The sequence below is a fragment of the Poecile atricapillus genome, chromosome 1 (assembly GCF_030490865.1).
Source record: "Poecile atricapillus isolate bPoeAtr1 chromosome 1, bPoeAtr1.hap1, whole genome shotgun sequence".
NCBI classification, from domain to species: domain Eukaryota; kingdom Metazoa; phylum Chordata; class Aves; order Passeriformes; family Paridae; genus Poecile; species Poecile atricapillus.
Genome location: NC_081249.1, coordinates 125,213,939 through 125,236,378, shown reverse-complemented (window position 1 = coordinate 125,236,378; position 22,440 = coordinate 125,213,939). Strand labels below are relative to the sequence as shown.

The window sequence follows — 22,440 nt, the reverse complement described above, 5'->3', positions numbered from 1 at the left end:
GGTTGCAAATTTATTACATGGTTACCTGTGCTCTATAAAACAGAGATGTCACATTGAACAGATTATGAAACGGTACTGCAGTATGAGGTATTATTAGCATGTTATTTTTATTATTATTATTTATCATTACCTATGACCAAGACTTTAGTACTTCAGTGTAAACACTGTGAAACATACACGTGATTTAACAGACAGAATATTGACAGATTTAAACATTTTGGATCTGTTGTCTATCCACAAGATCTAGAAATAAGGCATATGGTCAGCAGAATAGAAGAGTTTAAATAAACAGCCCGAGAGCTTTGCTTTCCTCCCACACACCTTAACTCTGCCAGTCATGCTGCTGGATTCCTCAAATCTCTTATCTTGAGGAGCTCATACCTGAGGAACGCTGTTAGCTGGCTGAAACATCATTCTTTTAGTTTTTTCACTTTCCTGTGTACAAAGGAAACAAACAATGAATAGCTAAAGGGCTTTTTACAAACCTTGACAGAGCTTTCTCCTAGGAAGATAACTGTGCAGCCTGAGAGGCTTCATTTGCTCCTGCTTGCACATTTATACACATCTGACACTTTATTCCACTCAAGGGACCGTGACATAAAATCGTAGAACTGATCACACACCCGTGATAGAAGCTTGACAGTTTTCCCAGACAGCCCTGCCAGAACTTCCCATCATTAGCTGTAAACAGAGTTAGCAGGGAGGCCACTTGGCAACCAAATGCTTTTGCTTTTGCAATCTTACAGCGTGGCGCCGTTTCCTTTTGGGCTGCACGCACTCCTGCCCATACGACGGCCACTGGAAATCCTGGGATGGCACTTGGCTGCTCTGGCTCTCCACATCTTCAGAATCAGAGTCATCCCGTTGCATTGAAGGGAAATGCCTGTCTGGATAAATCTCTTTCAGTTTGTCCTCAAAGAACTCATCCAGGCATCGTCCAGCCTCAGCAACCTCGGAATCTGGCTGTAAGGGAATGAATAACCATTCAGTGCTACCGCATGCAGAAATCATCCAGCATCAAACCCAAATAGCTGCCCCACCCCAGTATCTCTCCTTGGCTCTGTCTGCCACATCTCCATTAGTCTCTGCACGCTTTCCACAGACCATTAGTCCCTCTGCATTTCCAGTGTAAGTAAAAACCAGCTGCTGCTGTTAAGGAACACATTTGTGCACCTCTAAGAAGCAGAGATGTGCAGTGAACTAGAAAGAACAGCAGTCATCACTGCTTAGGAATTTTAAAACATTTTATTTTCCCTAGTTATTTTCTGGCTGTGACTGGCTTCTCACAGCAAACACAGCAATATTCCATAGAGTTGTCTGTGAAGATGTACCTCTTTAATTTTAGATCCATATGTATGTCAAGTTCTCAGATACATATATAACTTCATATAAACTTCATTCCTGTCATTAAAAAAAATCCTAACATAATTTCTAAAGAATAAAACTGACTAATACTTCATCCCAATCCTATATCTGATTTCCATGGAACCAGTAGTTGCACCAGTGTGACAGCCACTGAAAGAGCCAGCCCCTGCTTTGTCTCCCCCCACCCATGCATATTAGAAACATACATAATTGAACTTTGCACAGTTCCAAAACATGAGACGCACGTCAGTCACAAGTTCCTCGGGTGCAGAGTAGTGGGACTTGTCCTTTTTTTGCAGCTTCCTTCGTATGGTGGACAAATCCATTGGCCTTTTGATGATCTGATAATAATGCTGAGCCTGCAATAAGAATAAAAGGCAGGTATGTGACATTTTTAATTAAAACATTTCCTCTCTAGTGACTTCGATGCAATTTTGGACAGAAATCATTGCAGAGGAGTCATTGCATCAAGGTAGAGAGCTCTAATCTTTTAGTGCCTACGTTTGCACATCATCTTCCTGGGTGCTTTTTGATTTGGTTAAAGCATATTTGTTTGCAAGACTGATCCTAAAAATAGCACACTTCACAGACTACTCTGCTGCTTGAACTTTGTAAAGGTTATCCCCAGATAACTATAACCCAAATTTAACCATGATCAATAATTTATATATCATTGATAATTAGCCGACATTTTCCCCAAGCAATTACAAAAAGAAAGTGCTGTGATACTTTCAGCTGATAATGTGGGAAGTAGTCAGTCAAGAGTGACTCAAAATAGGATTCTGTGCACTCTTTTGAAAGTTCAACAGAAGTCTTTTTCAATGGGCACCAGCTACCAGGATATCCCACTCCTTAAATCTTTCTCATTCTACTACTACCTACTTGTTAGGTAATTTGTCCCATAAGTTCATTGCAAGTTTTATTAAGTAGAATGGAGTTTATAGCATTATTTGAACTACTCCTTCACATAAAAGCTTTGTTTTTCCCCCCTTCAACTCTTAGCACATGGTGCTCTATTGTTACAATAGTGTGAGTCTCCATCTTCCTTAAAGCAGACAGTTAATATTGCAAATGTGGAGTACATGGATGAAGCAGATATCTCTACATCTTCCCCTGCACACAGTCCCATTTACCCTCTTTGTGCACAGCACAAGAAAAGAGGGAGCTCAGGGTTGCTTCTAGAGCAGACCTCTCTTATGACAGTACAACATTCTCCATACACGTGGCAAGTCAACTTTTTAAATCATTGGAATCCCTCATACACCTTTGCCATTCTTCCAGCTTCTTAAATGGGCATCCAAACCACCTGAACACTGGCCAAAATTTCCCTGCCCTGACACCTTCAAGGCTCTTGGAAGAGGCAAGCACCCACCCTTCCCTAGGAAGCAATACTGTTCAGAAAAAACCCTCATTAATATATTTCAAGAGGAAAAAGGAAAAACTCGTGAAGCTCTCTGGATTGCCTCTGATCCCTGCATGTGCAGTACTCACCAGGGGACTGACAGGTTCATGGAACGGGAGGCTCATACTGCTGCAGAACAGGGAAAGCACCAGCTTTTCACACTTCTGTGGAAGCCAAAATCAAAATGCATTTTAATTCAAAACAAGGGAGTTTCATTCTCACCCTTAGTTAATCAATCATACTAACAAAAAAGAGAATTTTCATATAGACTGTTCCTTTCTGATGCAAAATGGCACACTTCAGTCAGGGGGACATTCTGCCTCATAGCACTGTTATAGCTTGGAAAACAAGGATAGTCAAGAAATGCAAGAAAAGAAACATTTTCCTGGAAATTCTTGGGAATTAATTGCTATAATTATTTATTTTGTGCACTACAGATCTATTCCTTGGCTCTCAGCTGAAAGAATGGCAACAGCAATGTGTAAAGAGTTAAATGGGCAATGTTTCCCACTGCTCATATCCATTCATGCAAACTGATATGAGTTGGTAATACTGTATGAAAACTATTTCCTTGAATTTGTAAAACACCTCTACTAGTGCTCATTCATTAGTAACAAAAAAAATGTCACATAAACATTATAAGCCATATTTTCTCACAAACAATGGAATTTTTAATCAACTCAGTTTTCTAAATAGGACTTCACTATCTGAGACCCAAATCCCAACAACAAATCCCAGTTGTACCAAGTCCAGTAGAAACAGGGCCAGCATCTGCACTTAGTTGTTTGGACTCCTCCTCTCTGTCCAGTTATCACCAATATATACACAACATCTATCTCAAATTTGTGCCTTCAAAATACCAAGTGCCTTATCAAAAGGCACTTATTTAATAGATGATTTAATAGAGAAAACTAATAATAGGTATATAAAGTGTTAAGTTTTTGTCTAGGCTGAGTTAAGAGCCTAAATATCTTCAAGGGGACTAACGGGAATATGAAGAAGATTGTATGATGACTTCAGTCCAACTGAAAGTCAAAAAGTGTCTTCATCACAAAAATACCATTGCCCAAGTAGATGTCTGAGAAGGTGCCAAGTTTTAAAGGAAAAAGATTCAGTGTCATAAACCAGGCAAAACTGACTCATGGAAGCTCTGCTCTTGAGTCTGAGTTCCCTGTTCAAAGTAGAAAAAAATTCTACATCTGCCTGCTTCATCTTTCCATAACATTTTTTAATCTAACAGCCATGTCTAGAAAGTATGAAATGATACAACCAAATAATAACAATGCTTTTTTTGCATTTACTGTAAAGCCTCATGCTGAGATCATATGGCCTGCTCTAAATAATACAATATATAATTATTCCCACCTTCTGGTCACAGTCACCAAGGCCATATTGTGCATTGTAGCTGTGGCTGTAGCGTGTGTTTTCACAGTCATATTCCACCTCTGGCTTCACTGGGTTACGGCAAAGTGAGCACACCCATTCTCCCCTGCAAAACCAAAGACCAAGAAACCAAAAAACTCGTGGGACATTTTTGCCACAACCTTGTCAAACAGCAAATCTCAGGAATCACTATTTGGAAAGCCTCATCCTTAACTAGCATTATGATAGCAGGCAATCTGAAGCCCATTGTACTAGATATTCCTCCTTGGATTTGAATCCACTTAGAAGTAGAATAATTTCAGATTCTATTCATAACTCTTTTCCCATCATGAAGGAAATTATAAAATTGTGTTTAAGATCATCTACCAGCAGTGCATACAGCTGCACTGATTCAAGTGCTGCTTTGAAAAAAAAACACTAAGGAAAAACAGGCAGCAATTGGTTCACGAGACAAACCCAGACCCTTTTGATAACTGAGATATTTATTATCAATATGATAATTGACATGTTTATCTAAGAAACCAACATAATCAGAAATGGTGTGATAATACACAGGTCCCCAAACCAAATAGACATAATCCTGCAAGGGCATGTGTGACCATGCTAGTAGATGCATTTTCAGAAACCTCTTGAAGAATTTCATGAAGGCAGTAATGCAACTTCTACAACATCAGGGTCTGAATAACTACAGATGAAGATATTTTCAAGAATTATTAATATAGAGCTTTAGGTAAGGGAATTAATTCACTTCACTAGAGTTTAACTTTGCCTCAAAAGTTTATTCTAACAGGAAAAATTGGTTTTCATATTGCTTTGAAACGAGAAGTTAATAATAACTCCACTACTAGAGAAAAGAAAGAAATGCCAAGAACAGAAAAGTTGTTTTTTGAACAAAAAAGAGAAACCAGAATCTCCAAATTAATACCTTACTGAGACAATTATTTGAGCTTTGCTCAAATGAAGTGGGCTTTGGTTCCACTTAGTAATGATTTATAACAGAATTCAGAATTGCATACCACAGTAATGCGCATTATTCAGTCTCACTTTAAAGTTTGGTGTGTGGACGTGTATCTGTTTCTGGTTCATTGCATACAATCTCTCCGTGATAAGTTGTGAGAGAATGTATCTTAGGGAAAGCAATGACTCAAATATTTCCACAGAAACGCTGATAATCCTAAAATTTCCCATAGAATTTGTTAACAAACTGAATAAAACTCACTGATTGCCCTTCCCTTGTGCTAGTCTCTGTTCTGCCAAGAAGAGCTGATGTTACACTCCAGCTGTTACATGAGAGTTAGGATTTTGTTTTTCTCCAGTGATTCATATGAAAGTTTTTTAAGTTCAGGTCTGCCATCTCCTTTGCTGTACTGGCCAGTTAACTGCAGAAAGTGCACAGTGGTGGGAAAGAGTTCTTTTTATAATTCATCTAGTTCCTAGTATGTAAGACAAAAACTTATCAAAATAGGCAAGTGAGAGATGCAGCCCTTGCATAAGGCTGAAACATCCCTGAGGATATTGTCTGCCCCAGGCAGCGAGCAGGAACAGCACAGTAGTGAAATGTCATCCATACTCACACTGGAAAGCTGAGCAGGGCTGGAACATGGCAGGAGAGATGGAAGACCTTGGGGCAGTGATCACAGCACAACAGTTCTCCTCCATTAAGACACACAGCACAAAAATCCTCATTTTCAATTGGACTGACTTCCTGAGTAACTGGGGATTTCTTCATGCTGGAGATGCCATTGCTGAGCTTCTGATCAGCAGATGGAGATTGTGTCTGTCCTGCAGTCTGGGAGATGAGAAATCTCCTGTCCTCTGAACTCTCCTCTTTGGACTTCTGTCCCTCAGCTGGACTATCTTTATTTATCTTGAAAGAAGAAAAATCTGGGATCACACAATCATCATTTTCACACATCAGCATACAGCTTCACTGGTTATCTGCAGATAACCAAGTACTTCTTGAACTTGGAAGACACAGCTCCCAACAACAATTTCCCAACAAGTGCTTCCAAGTACCTCTCTGGAGTGAGCTCTACTGGGGAGGGCACTGGGGCTCAGCAGACCCATGCTCTTGGCATTTGTTGGCCAGGTCATCTTGGTCAGGTCATTTCCTCCCCCATACCACAGTGTAGTAGCACTGTGAGAGAGCTGTGCAGATTCTACACCAGCTGATAGGAAATTCTGCAATCTCACTTGCAAGTTTTATGGTAAACAGCTCAAACCCCCCCACCATCCCCCAAAAAAACCAAAACATAAAAAAAGTATAGGTGTTTTTCCCACCAGAAATTCCTGTTTCCTTCTGTGGAAGGAAGTTCATGCCGAAGCAATAGAATGTAAAACTTTTAAAAATTTATTACACTGTGATTTCTGGGATCGGTTCCTACCACTCAAATATATATTCAGACCAGTTTTAAGCTATTTATCCTGTATTTGTAACCAGACAGGTGAGCCAAGTTGTATGAAAACACTACAAACTTCTCAGAAATGGAAGATGCAGGGAGCTTCACAGCAAGCTCAAAGCTGTATTGTCTTTATCACGACCCATCACAGAAGTCCCTGAGGGTCAAACAAATCAGCAGACTTTTTTACTGTACAATATTCCAGAAAATGTGCCTACAAACCAGTGGGATAAAGGGGAGAAGGCAGGTAAAACCTCAAGGAAATCCCACTCACCTTTATAGACATACTTGAGGACCGTGTCCCACACTCAATTACCAGGAGGAAATTGCCCTCCTGCTCATTGTCCTGTGGCTGGAGCTTAAACACCGGCAGCTCCCCCACTTCCGAGGCAGATATTTTCAGACGTTCCAGTCGCACATAGGGGATCTTCTGCTCCTTAGGGGCAGCTCTAGAGTCAAAAGGACACATGATTATATTCATCCACATTCCACAAAATTCTCCTCCCTATCCAGCTTCATGCACCGTTGTTTGTGCTCCTTTTCCTCTGTAACTGTGATGTGGTGGCCAAACACTGAAAATCTTGGTATTTTTTCACAAACCGATTATTTAAGAAATGTGAATGCAATCACTTTAAATTAATCATATGTGTCAATACATTAGTAACTCCTGTGCTAAAGCTTTGCCCTGCTCTGTATGTTCTTAATTAACACAAGTAATATTTTATACTTTTCAGTGTGGCTGGCTTCAACAGGAACACAGCATATCATCAACTTTACCATATTATCACAGTAGCGGATGAAAATCAAATTTTATAAAATTGTTGAGGTAATGTTAATCCTGTTCCCATTATATCTTTTAGCTTTCATTGGGGCTTAACATTTTCTAATTGTTCAAGTGAGGTAAGTTTGCAAATATTTATTCATTCTGGAAAATTACAGAGAAATACATGAATTCACCCATTCTTTTCCACGGTTGTTCTCAAGTTTGAGAGCACTTTACAACTTCAGAACTATTATCTATAAGGAATCTAGAATTCTTTCTAAGTTCTCAATCATCATTAAGTATGACAAGTTTTCTAAATGCATGCATAAGATTTCACAGCCAGTGCTTTTGTATGAAAAAAAGGACTCTGCTACCTGACATTCTGATTGCTTTTCATATCCATTTCAAAATGTTCCTTTTCACAGTTATTGGAATCTGGAACAGAAGATAAGAAAACGAATAAAATATTTATAATATCACAGGCAGATTAGGGTAGAAAGTACTTCAATATTCATGTACTTCTGACTGGTGTTTAATATGATATCATAAGTGAATTATGGAGTAATTTCATCTATATGTATAGAAAATGTGCATGCTATTTTCTGTTCTGGTGCAGAGCCTTTGTCTTTCTTTTTTACTTTTAACCACAGCTTCTGTTCCCAATATGAGGAGCACATATGAAATATTTCATGGAAATTGTTTCATTCTCAGGGAATTATATATGTACACAGCTATATCACATGCATCCATATACATGGAACAACATAAGTAATCCTCTTTGCTGTACAGCCTTCACTTCAGAAAAGCAGACTCAATGAGGTCTGAACCCCCAAGGCTGAGGAAATCTTTGTGGCCTCCAGCTCCAGCTTCTGGATAATTCCAGTTACTTGAAAACAAGAAGAAAATTGTGTCTCTCATGTGCTGCCACAGGACAAAAGTTACACTATAATTCCTTTCTTTCCTCCAGCATCTGGCACTTATAAACACACGAATTCAAAACTATCTGCTATATAAGCATTTAGCTGTAGCTTTATGTAGGTGTATCAGCATATGGCTGTCATTTTGACTGACATTAAACAGTTCTGGGGAGATGGGATAGGATAGAGAGAAATTTCCTGGTGGATGCCCTCAGAAATACAAGTCCACTGAGAAATTTCATAATCTCATCTACTTTTGTTAGGAATTAGTTTGACATAGCCAATACAAACAAGAAACAAACACAATATCATGGTTAACAAAGACTAACAGGGAAAGATGCATTTCACATCACACCTAAGGCATTATTCACTTGTGATTGTTACTCAGGTGAAGGGTGGGTAGCCCTGTCATGGACAGAATTACTAAAAGGAGACTGCTCATTGAGCTGCAGGAGCAGCTCTCGTTGCACACTGTCAAAGCAGAGGATGCTCCAGTGGTCCTGGGTTCCTACATTAACCAACATTTCCATCAGCAGCTGGGCCCATCAAATAATAGTGCCTATAAAATTTGTGGGAAACACCAAACTGGAGGGGTTTCACCATGGAGAATGTTTTCAGCTAAAAATAGACCTTAGTGCATCAGAGAAAAAAAATCTCCTAGATCAGTAAGACTGAATTGAGATAACTGTACTCTGCTCATGAAGGGTCAGATGAACATAATCCCAAAGGAAAACAACTGGCTGGGAAAATGTCCTTGGAAGGAACATAAGGGTTAAAGTGGGCTGTTCTCTGTACATAACTCAACCCCTAATGCTGCTGCTGCAGAACAGAGCAGTGCCATCCTGCAGGGTATTACCAGCAGCAAGGAACGTAAAACACAAGGAGCTGATACCCTGATTCTGCATGGCACTCCAGAGGCCTCAGCTGCATTTGGCTGTGGGCAGCACTCCTTAATTGCAGGGAACCCAAAATAGCACAGAGGAATGAGGTGGTTTTGAAAAAATCAAACCCCTGATCCATGAGGAGAGACTTAACCCATCAGATTTGTTTAGTCTAGGAAAGAGAAGAGAAGGGGAGGGTGTTTATGCAATTCATAAGAAAGAGAAGTGGCTGTAAGAGGGAAAATGATCACACTTTGTACCATTTTTACCACATCCCATGTGCCTAGGATGAGAATTATTTTGTTTTCAATTAAGCTGAAATGTTTAGATTTGCTATTAGAAAAGGAAGAGTCACTGGAGACATACACCAGAAGGAATGAGGCTTGGCAGCACAGCAATGCTGAAGCCAGCAAGTCCTACTGAGAGTCACCAGCAGAGTTAACATTGCCTTTGCAGCAGAATTCACATTTTATGGTGCACTGGTGACTGAATCTCCTCAGGTCTCCCCTCACTGCAGGCCCTTAAACACTGACAGGACAGGACTTGCTTGCTTCTGATCCTCCCTTGTGAAAAGGGAGCAGCACTGAATTCAACACTCAAGGCTTTCACCCCTCTTGCACAATAGGGCCTGCATTTTATACTCAGTAAATTTGCAGCATCCGCTATCAACAGTGAGATTCTGAATGCTGGGGCTGCCTCTGTGTGTGGTGTCACACAACCCACACCAGATACTACATTGCTGCTCCTCCCCAAGACACTTCAGCCTGACTAAGGCACAGCTTTTTAGGGGTGCTCCCGATTCTTACACCTCACACAAATGATTGTGGTGTAATTGCCATGGTTTGGCATAGGACATAGAAGAGAGGACAAATACATTCCCTTGGCTCACTGGGCTAGGCCTCCTTTGTACTAATTAGAATTCTCTGAATAAAAATACAGCGCAGAGAGAGAAATATTAATTCATCTTTTATAGAGAAATCCAGCCAAATATTGGCATAAGTCACAGGATAACAACTTGATCCTGCAATCCCTTGCTTGCATGAATAGTCCCATTGACTTTCAGAGTTTGCAGGAATAAGGCTTTGCAGCATGATGTTGGCAATTTGCCCATGAAAAGAGTTAAGTAAAGCCTAATTCTCCATTAGGGCTGAAGAAATAGGCCTTGGCTGAAGTGAATGTTCCACAGTAGACAGAGCCAAGCAAAGGCACATGCTGTGCGATGTGTTAACAAAAATTTGGTATGCTACTGATGTGAAGGACTTAGCAGAAACCACATTACATTTGAGAAGTAATGTGGGTTTTTTTAATTGAATTTGGACTCTTCAAACCAGCTCTTCAATAGTCATAACTGCAGGTCTCATTAACAGGAGTGCTTCTAAGAGAACTAATACTCCAGGTACTTCACACAGTCACACTCGTTTCTGGTTCACAGATGAGGGATGTTACAAATTCAAAGCATATCATTTCCATGTTTTTCCTCCACAAATGAGATCAAACACACTTTTCCACTGGATTAAGTACTCTGATAACATTTGAAGCTTGCTGGAACAGCACATTTACATGCAAGTATATTAATAAGCATAGTGCTTTTCCATGCTTGCAATGCATAGTGATAAGAAAAAAGACCCAAAACACCTAAAGGAAATAATTTAAAGCTTGGTACCTTCTTTGCCTCTGGATTGTCTCATTCTGGCACTCACAGGCAGGAAAGAAGTGTTGCTGAGCAGTTCAGAAGGAGCAGTGCAATGCTGAGACTTTTTGACTGAAAGATTAATAGGTTCTTCCATCACTTTTTGCATAGAAAGAGTTAATTCATTAACTACCTCTTGCCCAGCAGTAGCCAAGCTGTTTTCTAGAAGACAATCCACAGCACTGAGGTCTTCATTCTCTAGCTGTGAGGAGTGGGGGAGAAAGAAATGCAGAATTCTATTATCAGCTTTCTTTTCATGTTAAGAAAGTAATTTGAAATCAGTATTCAAATAGCAGATAAGGAAAACTTTACTCATTGAAATAGTAATTTATTTTGACTGATTGACCAACAGCAACATGCTGTAAATGGAAGTGGATTCCCTCTCAGCAAAGCAGTTTGAGCCATCCCTACCTTGCATTTAGTGCCTCCCTGGAGTGCATCACCTGGTGTGAGGCCAGCAGGGTCAGGGCTCGGGTCACTGGGAGCCCTGCCCAGTGCCAGGCTGTAGCTGGGCAGGGGCTCTGGTGCAGCATCACAGTCACAGAGGGCATTTGGGGACAGGCCAAGTGTCACAGCAGCTGCACCTTTCGCCTCTGGGTCGGCCGAGCTGGATAACCTTGTTGGAGATTGAGATAGTTCCATTTCTGTGCTGTTTGGAAAGCCCACAAAGCTTAAGGATGCTGAACGCTGGGAAAAGCAAAAGGGGAAAAAAAAATCCAATACATTAATAAGCTTTTCAGCAGCAAAATGCTACTGTTCTGTCTGTAAAAGATGAGATGCTCGGTTTCAGCTTGACATTATCAAACAGTTGTGTCACAAGGGCTGTAAGAATCTATTGTAATCCTACACTATTTCCAAAAGCTTTAGATTCTCCACCATTAAAACTGAAAACTGGAAAAGGAGACAACTGAGTTACTCTTCTGGTGCTTACAAAAAAAATGTGTTCCTTAGATGTATTCAAGGGATTCTGAGTTTTAACTCCTACAGTGATTGGGAAATCTATGTAGAACACTGTACCAAATTAATCCTTGGCATAAACCCTATTATTTTCCATTAAATTTTCCCAAAAGAAGTAAGATCTAAATCAGAAATTTTTTCATTTTATTAAAAGATCATCAGATCTTTCAGAAAGAAGATTCAGAAGAGATAAGATTTAACTCTGACCCAAGTACATGGAGTTATTGTTCCTGCTAATGATGCAAAAAACTTTATGATACTTAGTGAATCAGTCCCATTAAAACCTTAAGCATTTCCCCTTTAAATATCACAGATTAGATGCAGAAATATCCTACATGCACTAATGATGAAATATGTCCAGTTTCCAAAGAAAGGGAATATTTACCAAAGTATCAAAATACTTTTTTTACTGTGTCATGATTTGTCACTATCAAACCCACAGAGACGCTGTTACACAAACCAAAGCAAATCCACTCGTCCAGGTGACTTCCCTAAGCTGCCTCATATCCTGGAATGTTGGACTGTGTCGAAAACAAGACTCTTCTAGCATCCATGGGAAGCAAATAGAAGCAATTTTAAGAAGTGTACAGATCTGTCTCACTTGAATATACAACTTTCCCTTGATTTCATCATAGTTCATTGGTGTTTCACCCTCTATATTTGACTGACTATATCCTTTTCTCTTGACTGCAATACAGTAGGTAGCACTTCTTTTAATATAAATCAAGACAGCAGAAATGTGTCCATTGCATCTGAATTAGAGTTTAAGTTTATTGTTGTACTTATTTCTCCACTAGAGGCCTGTGACTCAGAAGTGAATCTGAGATAGTTCCTAAATTTAATTAGTATTTTTCTCAACTTATACTCCATTTGGGATTTTGATACTTTTGTCCATCTTAACCCCACAGTGGTAAAGACTGCAGCCTAGACTCAGCTGTCAGATGTGTCTGTGTAAATCCTACCTCATGCCAGTCTTGAATTCCTCTGCTTGCAGTGCTCAGTAACTCTGTGCTAAGACAACACTGCCCACAAACACTAACTTCCACCTAACAATGGAAGCAATTTAATTTCCTCTTTGTCAATTTGCAATAGATGCTACAACAGGAGCTTTGCCTGAAGAGCGACCACTTAATTTGATGAGACAAAATACGCCTGCATTTGAGACAGAAAGAGGTCAGCTCTTCTGCAGAGCCAGCAGAGGTTTGTGCCATTCTACCACACAGTGCTGCAGTGAGCCTGCTTTAAACAGTCCCTCCATGTAGAAGGCATCCCAGGGAGCACTGGGTTCCTGCAGCCAGGGAATTGCTCATTCTCCCCCTCTTGAGTCAAATGGACACCCCTGAATCTCAGCTGTCACAACTTTTTGGAAGCAGCTGGAAGTAGTCGCATATGTTCTTCCCACCTTGTATTTGAGCTGAAAACTAGAACACAGCTAATATGGAAATGCACCAGTGGAGGCCTAAACTTGCCATATAGTCTGTTTGATAGAGCATTCCTAAGAATGCTGAGGTTTCAAACCAAATTATCTCCATAGATCAGCAAGGAATCCACTTTTCATGGCCACGCATCCTAAAGTCCACAAAGACCAAAAGTGTTTATTTGCCACAATTTGCTTCTGACAGGGTCCTGCAATCACAATGAGAAATGGGACCTGCCAAGTACACATTCTCAGTTTCATTCCATCACTCATTTTACCACAAGCCTTTTTCAGATGAAAAAATTAACATGTGAATAGTTCCCATATCACTTACAAAAAAACTAAAAACCTATAACTAAAACAAACAAGCAGAATTCGTGCTTGAGCTGAAGATGAATTGTGATCAGCCCTTGCCTTTCCCCCTTATTTCCAAGTCCACTGTGAGCATTAATTAAGCCCCTGTGATGTAGTTAAGTATTTATTTGGTCAGGTTCTCCAATGCATGGAGCATCCACAAACTCCTGAGTCAATAGGAACCACTCTAGAGCTGTACTCCATTGGGAATGGGCATTCTGAGGCATACACATGACAGGCACACCATCCAAATTTGCTCCCAGGATAACTGGAGACCTTCTGGCCATTCAGTTCCTCCAATCCCCACATCTTCCTTGACTCGTGCCATCATCTCCTGTAGTGAGACCTGACCTTCTGTGTGCAACTCAGGTGAAATGTTCCCCCTCCTAAGGCAAGGTAGGATTACTCCTGGCTCCAGTGGGACAAGTTTACTTACTGAGAGTAGCCACTGGGATGACTCCTACTGAAGGAAAAAAATTATATGGAGCCACACATGTAAGATTTGGTTATAGCTATTATTTTCAGAAAGGTGAAATTCAGTTGCATGGTGTGGCTATGCCCTTTTTACTCTTCTAGCTAGCATCAGTTTCTTCTGAGATCTTTTTAGATTATATAAGCCAATGTAAAACCTTACACTTGTTAAAAAGAATAATGAGGCCATCAAACTGCCATCTGTCTTTCCCTTGGGGCAAGAGTTAATTTTGTGGTTATTTTAATGATGAAGCAACATTATGATCTTTCAGTGCAAAATATTAAAACTCACAGTTAAGAACAGACACATTCCATCCTGATCCATGGAGCTGCTGTCAAGTGTGAAGTGAACAATGCACTGGGAACAAGGCTCATTAATAGACTATTAATTCACTCCCTAAAATAATCATTTCTTTTGCCATTAGCAAAAATTTCTCTTTTCCCTTGACAGTTCAGCTAGTTTTTGCAAATGGGACGCCTTTAAAGGATTTATCTGTTTTATATAAGCTCTATTGCTTTTATATTGCAACATTTGAACAACAACAAGCAATAATTATGCTCTTGGGCAGAGGGTGGCTTCAGCTGTTGGTTAATTTTGAACTTTTTTGACATTTTAATGTACAGTCTGGTACACTGAACTACATCTGTGTCACTATAAATGGAATTCTCATTGTCTCATAATTAATTTTGGTCTGATGATCCTTAAAATATAATGGCAGCAGCATCACCACCCCAAAATGCCTCCTACCACAATTTTCTTAGCTATGGTAGTGAAAAGTAAGAAAAAAGAACATGCAAAGTGCCTTCAGAGAACAAAAAATAAACACATGGTTCAGTTTAAATATTTCTTTGATCACTGTTGCATTCAAAAAAGGTCCAGTGTAAACATGCAGCACCAATACAGAAGAATTGCGAGAAGCAAATACTTACCTTGAAACAGTGGGATTAGGATTTGTTAGGATTGTTTTGGCAAAGTCTCAGGGCTGCTGACATTAAGTGTCACTGATAAAGGAAGCTAAAACTGGGAACCGCCAATTCTCTTTGCTATGGGAGAAACACCACGCTGCAAATGGTTGCAGAGTAATGAACGGCTGCTATTAAGTGGAGCAATCCCCCTGGCAGCTCGTTATGCTGGAAGGTTAAACAAATGTACTACTCCAATCCAGTTGCTTAACACAGCAGCACTGATAACACGGGCTGCACATGCTTCCCATTCCCAGTTTCAGATCAGAATCCAAAGGATTTCCTTTCCGCTTTCATGAGAAAAAAGAATCCAAATCTTCATTAACATTTTGTCTGAATAAACTGGAGCGGGCTTAAAGCGGAAGGAGGAAGAGATTGCACAGAGCGAGCAGCATCATGTTTTATTTATCTTTTTTTTTTTTCAGGTCAAAGGAAAAAGGTTTTGTAAAATTAACATTCTGGGAAATGTACCTAATTGCATTAAGCATGAATGTATTTGTGCTCTGTTCAATTCTGTAAAGTAAAAAAAAAAAACATACTCTGCTACTTGAGAAATTTATAGTACCCCAGGCAATTATTTCCTTCATCACTAATTCCTCTAAAATTAATAGTAATTAAGGAGAAAAAACAGCAACAACAAACCCATTTTGGTCCCAAGCTCAGACCTGAAGTGCTAGGGTTGGATATTAAATTATTATTACTTTCAGTCACTAAGTAATCACAACTCTGTGCAATACTACCATCAAATAAAATCTGTACTTAAACAAACACTGTCCTCCAGAGTCCCCTTCCCCCAAATGTCATGTGTTTTTAAAGAAAATAAAAAAGTTCCACCATGAACTGTCACCATATTAGTCTTTCATGAAATGCTACCACAGCATATTCTTGGAATATATAAAAGAGAAGTCTCTCAGAGCACTCTGAAGAGCACACTTTGGATAGCACAGAATATTTCCTAGGATTTCCCCATTTCAGGTACTTTATGGTGCTTGAGACAAACAGAGCTCTTGAATTAAGAAGCTGGATCTTGTTGTGAATCAAAAAGAATACGAGAAGTATAATGCACTACACAACATTTCCATGTATTTACACTTTAATGACTAATCTTGGTCACCCTGCCTCAAAAATCATTTATCAAAACCACAATGTGTGGGGAAATGAGGGACCAAAGTACAGAATGGTTTTCATGAAAGACTAACTCTAGAGAGGCAAGCAGTCACTTTTAAGCTTCATAAAGAAACTTTCAAGAATAAATTCAATGTATACCAATAAAATACAGATATTATCATTGGGGTGAATACAGAGTGATTATACACAGTTTCTCTTAACACAAAAACAAGAAGGCATCTGACTGATCTATCAGGCAAGAGACTTAAAGTAAGCAAACAGAAGAACTTCTCACGCCATGCAAAACTCAGTTGGTGTAGAATGCTGAAGAGTATTCTATAGTAGTATTAAAATAGACTCAGAATAGTGAATTAGACAAATCCACAGACAAGGGGTCTATAAAGAGCTCTAAACCACAATTGTCTGGGTACAACCTTCAGGTCAGAAAGTCCCTGAAGTGCTGGCTTTCACAATCTGGGATAGTGGACCATCAGTTTATATTTATCTTCTTCTGAGGCCTTTCCCTAAGGTTCTGCTGTTGACTATATTTATAAAGGATCAGATCAGCTGATAACTGCGATAACTTACTGCACAACATATTCAGAGTTTCACTTTAAGCAGAAGATGAACTAACAGAGCTAAGGGTCTTGCTCCAAACTACAGAAGGGGATGCACTTTATGGAGTGTGACGAGGAGAGATGTCCAGCTGGCCCTGCATCAACACAAACGTCTGTTGCAGTGGTGCCTGAGGCTCAAATTACACATTTGTGCTCTAGATGTACAGTAATGATGACATTTCTTCAAATGCAGCTTATACCACTTTTGCTCATCACAGCCAGAAATGACCATGAGGTACGTGCAAACAAAACAGAAACTGTATTCCTGTTATTAATCCTGAAAACACAGTTAGGCCAAAAATATCTTATTATTCTTGCCTTTATTCCAGAATAGGTGACCTCTCTAGTCCTGTGCACAAATTAATAACTTGGTATCATACTACATAAAAGCAGCAAGATCATATCATTGCAGAAGGTTGGTAACCCTTTCCACAAAACCATTGAACTCATTCCTTCACACTGCAATTTAGCATGTCCATAGATTGTGTAAAATCTGTTTGCTAGAGTTTGGCACAATTCCCTGGAAATGCAGTGCAAATGGAAGTTATAACATACAATATTATATATGTTATAACATATATATATATATAAAATTTATTCAGAAATTTGTTCTCTGTCTTGCTGGCATCCTCACTGGAGATGTTTGGTATTTGACAGGAATGGAGACAGAACAACTCCACAGTCCAAGCTGAACCAAGAGGTCTTGGCTGAGTGAGTGAAGTATTCTGACAGAGGAATATGAAGAGAAAATTATATCCATTTTCCACATCAGCAGAAGGCTTTCATTCCTAGTGTGGCATTCTTAAAAAGGTGCTAATCCAGCCCAGAATTATGCAAAGTGCAGAACTTGAGATATGAAACAATCAATGCTCTAAGTATAGAAACATTTATTCTGCACAAAAAAAATTAATTCACAGAAAAAGAATAGTTAGAGGAATATACAGAAAGACAGAAAGCCTGACAAAATATCACCATTGATGATCCAAAATGAGCAAAACAAATGAAAACTATCCCAAACCATTTAAATAATGAACTATTAAGAGCATCTTCTCCTATATTGCTTTACAAATAAATATAATTCTGCCTGCAGACAAGTCATCTAGTTATCAGTCAATAGTATCAAATTTGTACCATAAACATGTTTCAGAATTAATGCACAGAAGTTTAATTACATGGGCAACCAAGCCTTGCCCCACTCCAAAATAAAGGAAACCACTGAGCTAATGAAAGCTTTTATTTCTGTATTTTTTGGACAGATCTTGGCAACCATTTCATTAAGCCGTTAATTCAGGTGCACACTGCTTTCTCTTTAATGAAAGAATCTCAGCGGAGAGAGAATTATTTATTCCACTAGGAGTACTGGGCTCAGCTGAAGGCTGTCAGAGCTCAGCAGAAATGCAACAGGAGGCCAAGAAATCCAGCAGCAATTATTCTCCAAGAGACAGAACAGTTCTTCTTTAGGTAGCAGCTTTATCTAGCCATTTTCTCTACCATATTTTCCAAGTATGTCAGACTTGTCCACATTCATTTTGTCCATGTCTTCCAAGGTGATCTTGAGAGAGATGAAATATTCTGAACATAGGCCATGTGAGAGCACGTGGACAAACACCTATTCAGAAATTTTTGTCTGGAGATGGGTGTGAGGACATTTAATCAGGTGAACCAGATAAGAATGAACAGACACATCCCCTTGTTCTTAAATAGGAACCAATCTCTCATTTAAACTCAGATTTAATCCAATTGTCAGCAAAAGCACTGAGACATCTTTAAGGAGCATTCATGGAGAATATATTTCAAGGGTTTACTTGCTGTGCTTTTTCCCTTCATCATTTCTAATTTGCCATTGCCAGAGCTGTCAGTATCTTCATCCCCCCCAGGTGTCTCCATCCCAAACAGCTCATTAGAAGAGATGAATACAAGCAAAGATGGGGTTCTGTAGCTGTTGAACAACCTCACTTCTTGAAGAGGTACTGGGCACCTCAAAAAAACAGACACCCCCATGCTTTCTGCTCAAGAGCATAGACTTCTTAGCACCATTAGAAAAAAAAAAAAAATCCTTTTTTCCTTTCCCTATATGTATCCTTTTTCCATCTTCTCAGCTTCTACAGCAACAAACCAGCCCTTTCTCCTTTATTACTCCTGCTTTTCCCATCAGACCACACTAGTCTCTCTCTCCTGCACATCTCTTTCAATTTTCTTTCTTCTTTCTGACATTTCTTGCTTAAGTTGTTGTGTAACCTTCCATTACAGGTCCACAAAACAGATTTCTTTGTGGCTTTCAAATCTGATTTGCACACTGCTTCCAGGCCTGTATCTCTGCAGCTCCCAAAGGAATCTCCAGCAATTCTCTGGATGGGTATTGCATCATAAATATGTTGCATCAACAAAGTCACATACAGAAGGAGGAAAAATAACTTGCTTTTTGAGAATAGAAAGACAAGTACTTCCACAAGATTCCACAGAAAAATTCCAAGGAAAAAAAATACTATGAAAGTCTTCTACACGGTACACAAAATGAGTCATGCACTGAAGTAACAAACACATTTAAAAAAACATAATATAATGTGCTGCTTGGAGTGTTTTAAACAAACTGTACAGAGAATTAAAAGGCAACTTCTCTGCTTCACAAGCACAGGTGATATCCAGAGCCAGCAAGGGTCTACTGATAACTGTTGGCCTTCCTGGTTGTGCTCATGCTGCTTCTTCAACAGTCAGAGCCTCACAGTAAGTGGGAAGACCAAAGCCTGGCTCTATCTTATATTAAAATATTCTAGATACACAGAAACTGTGCTTTTTCTGCTTATACAAGAACAACGTGAAGGACAATAACAGAATTTAAGGCACCCTGCTTTCAGCAGTAATTAGTGGTGTTGTTTCTGGGGCAACTGTTTGGAAGACTGCTGCTCAGGCCTGATTTCATCAGCACCCCTGACTCCTGCTTTATTTATTTTTTTCAAATTAACCACTTCTAGTATAGTAGTTAGCGAGTCCTGGTAATTAAATCCCTAGACATAGGAGCCAGAAAGAAAGAGAGCTTCTATTTATTTGCCAGTTCATGTCTACCAACCATGCCAGCCAGACCTAAACACCATCAGCCTCTAGAAGAGTTGCTCATCCTGGCACCTCACTGGGAGATGCACACAAGGTTAGGCTGTGACCATCTTCCAAAACTTTCAAGCCATTTAGCTGACTTTTAGTGCATTTCAATTTTTATTCCACCTCACTGCAAACTCCAATGCCACATTCAATATTATCAAATCATGTTTTCCCTTTAATTTTTTTTTTTTTTTAAAAAGTTCTTTATACCTTTCTCACTGGATGGAAAGTTGATTGCTGCAGTGTGTGCTCAGGGGAGTGGATCCTGACATCACGGACTAATGATTCTTCATCTAATGATTGTGACAAGGAGGGACTGTCACTTTTGTCAAGAGGAATGACAGGCTTCTGGGCATCAGCCTCTGTGGAGCTCTCACAGACCTACAAATCACAAATGAGAATTGATCTTTTCAACATCTCAGAAAGAAAAATTATAACAAATTCACAACAACTCACAGCATACACATTATGACAAGCCCAAAAAGACTAAAACAACAGAGATGTGCAAGGCAACCCTAAGCAGAGAGATAAATGGAGAAAGATTTCTCTCAAACATTATTGAATTCTTCAAAAAAAAAAAAAAAGGACTCAATAAAGCTGCTAAAATGCAAAGCTACGCCAAAAGCCTGCAGTCTGCCCTTGCAGGTAATCTACTTTGAGAATTATTCAAGGTGGCAGTTCCACAGAATTTACACATTGGGAAGTCCAAGCCACCTTTCCCCCATTTTAAATGAATTTCACTTTATTCTGCAGCTGATCTGCCTTGTAGCTTGGATGCTCACCACCAAGCACTGTCCCTCTTTCAAAAGAAGGATTCTTACTAACAGAGGAAAAGGGACGAGATTAGCCCTGCTGACAAAGCTGTAGCACAACAGCATGTGTGGACAATGACAATAATCTTAAATACATGATGCAGCAGCAAGAGAACGGGAAATAACTCTCAGACCAAGAAATTGTCTTCGCTCCCTTCAATAATAATACAGAATCTAATGCTTTTTAAGGACTCAGGGCTTAATGTTTCCAGTAAAAAAGAGTTGAAATGCAGAGTGAAACTACTGCAATCCTCCAGTCACCTATTCACAAAGGAGGAGTGATGGTGCTTTTATTCTCCCATGTTGCTGCTCACCCTTATCTATTGAGAGACTCAGCTCTTTGGGATCCATGGTGGTTATGCAGCACTTTACAGAAAATTGTGGCCCAATCTGCATGAGGCATGAAGCCTCTCTGCTGCACACATAGACAAGACACCAACAGAGAGTTCAGAGAAATATGTGAACTCTCAAAGTTGTGTTCAATTTCTGAACTTACACTGACTAAATGCAGTAGGAAATTACTTTGAGACAACATACTTGTGCTTCATCTTGGACTTGTGGCTGTGCTGGGGTTGGCTGCCTCACTATGTAGTTGATCTGACCAACTATAGTCTGCTGAACTTGCTGAGGTGGTTTGGCTTGGTTCAGCTGCAAGCTGGACTGCCCCTGGGCCTGCAGGAGAAGCTCCAGATCCTTTTTCATCTCCTCCAGCTCAAACTGGTGGTGCATGATGTCCAGGCTCTGCTGGATGACTTGCTTGTGGCTGCTCTCGTCATGTCCTGGTGTGGGGGGTGTCAGTGGCAGCTGCTGCTGCTGCTGGGGTGGCTGCAGCACGTGGTGGGATTTTATCTTCTGGAGATGGCCCAGCTGCACTCCCACAGCTGATGTCTGCAGAGAAGCCTGTGGGTGGCTCGTGTGAACCTGCTGAGCCTCGTGGGAGACACCAGCACAGCCCTGCTGCAGCTGCTGGGCTGGGAAGGGCTTTCCCATCCTCCCAGACACGTTCTCCAGCTCCGAGCGCGGCTGCTGCTCCAGCCCAGCCTGCGGGACCTTCCCAGGCTGGGGGGCAGCCCGTGGCTCTCTGTCCTGGTGCTGCAGGCTGTACTGCAGAGGGAAGTGCTGCTGCTGAAGGGCAGGAGGCTGGTGGAAGCTCTTGTGGTGGTTCATGTCCTGGTAGGAAGGCTGGGCTTTGCTGGGGTGGGGAACGCTGAGGCAGTGGGAGCAGCACAGGGGTGCAGAACACTGCATAGCAGGTGGGAACTGCTGGGGCTGGCTGCTCTCCAGCTGGGAGGCTGGGGAGTGGTGCCCATGGTACAGAGAGGGCTGTAACCCCTGGATATTTCCACAGAGTAGCACATCTGGGTGAGAAATGTGTCCTCCTTCCACTGTGAAAACCCCTGGGAAAAAAAAGCAAATTTACTCCCTGCTATGGGCTTCAAAAATTTATACAATAAAAGTTGTGCACAAGGAAATGGCCATCACTCACATTTCAAATATAAAGATATTCAAATATCCTATACAAACAGTCTACCAACATATGTTCAAGACAAATTTTCCAATATTTATCTAGTTATTCCCATTCACACCAAGCTCCCACTGATATCAGAGGAACTCATGGAATTACCCAGCAAACACTTTGAAAAATTGACCTTATTTTATCTAAACTGATGGACATGTCTTGCCCTTTCATTTTTTACTGAAGTGTGAGCTTATCTTCTCATCCATAAGCACAGGTACAAAAGACAGCTTCCAGGGTGCAAGTGACGAAAATAAAAAAGATTAATGTTATGTAGGTGAGACTCACAAGGGCTGGAAATAGAAGTGACCTATGAAATTATCTAAGTGA

At 40.2% G+C, this 22,440-nt stretch overlaps 1 protein-coding gene across 1 annotated transcript in view; it reads right to left on the bottom strand.

Moving 5' to 3' along the window:
• Positions 1-250: 250 nt before the first annotated feature.
• Positions 251-22,440, bottom strand: part of TRIM66 (tripartite motif containing 66) — a 44,667-nt gene continuing 22,477 nt past the window's right edge. The window contains exons 9-20 of the mRNA XM_058855858.1: positions 21,132-21,991; positions 19,993-20,163; positions 11,212-11,487; positions 10,775-11,002; positions 7,687-7,754; positions 6,824-6,998; positions 5,725-6,017; positions 4,133-4,256; positions 2,857-2,931; positions 1,572-1,724; positions 745-963; positions 251-435 (exon numbers count right to left, since the gene is read on the bottom strand). Coding sequence (XP_058711841.1) covers positions 376-435; positions 745-963; positions 1,572-1,724; positions 2,857-2,931; positions 4,133-4,256; positions 5,725-6,017; positions 6,824-6,998; positions 7,687-7,754; positions 10,775-11,002; positions 11,212-11,487; positions 19,993-20,163; positions 21,132-21,991 — 2,702 coding nt within the window. The 3' untranslated portion in view covers positions 251-375. The remainder of the gene's footprint in view (positions 436-744; positions 964-1,571; positions 1,725-2,856; positions 2,932-4,132; positions 4,257-5,724; positions 6,018-6,823; positions 6,999-7,686; positions 7,755-10,774; positions 11,003-11,211; positions 11,488-19,992; positions 20,164-21,131; positions 21,992-22,440) is intronic.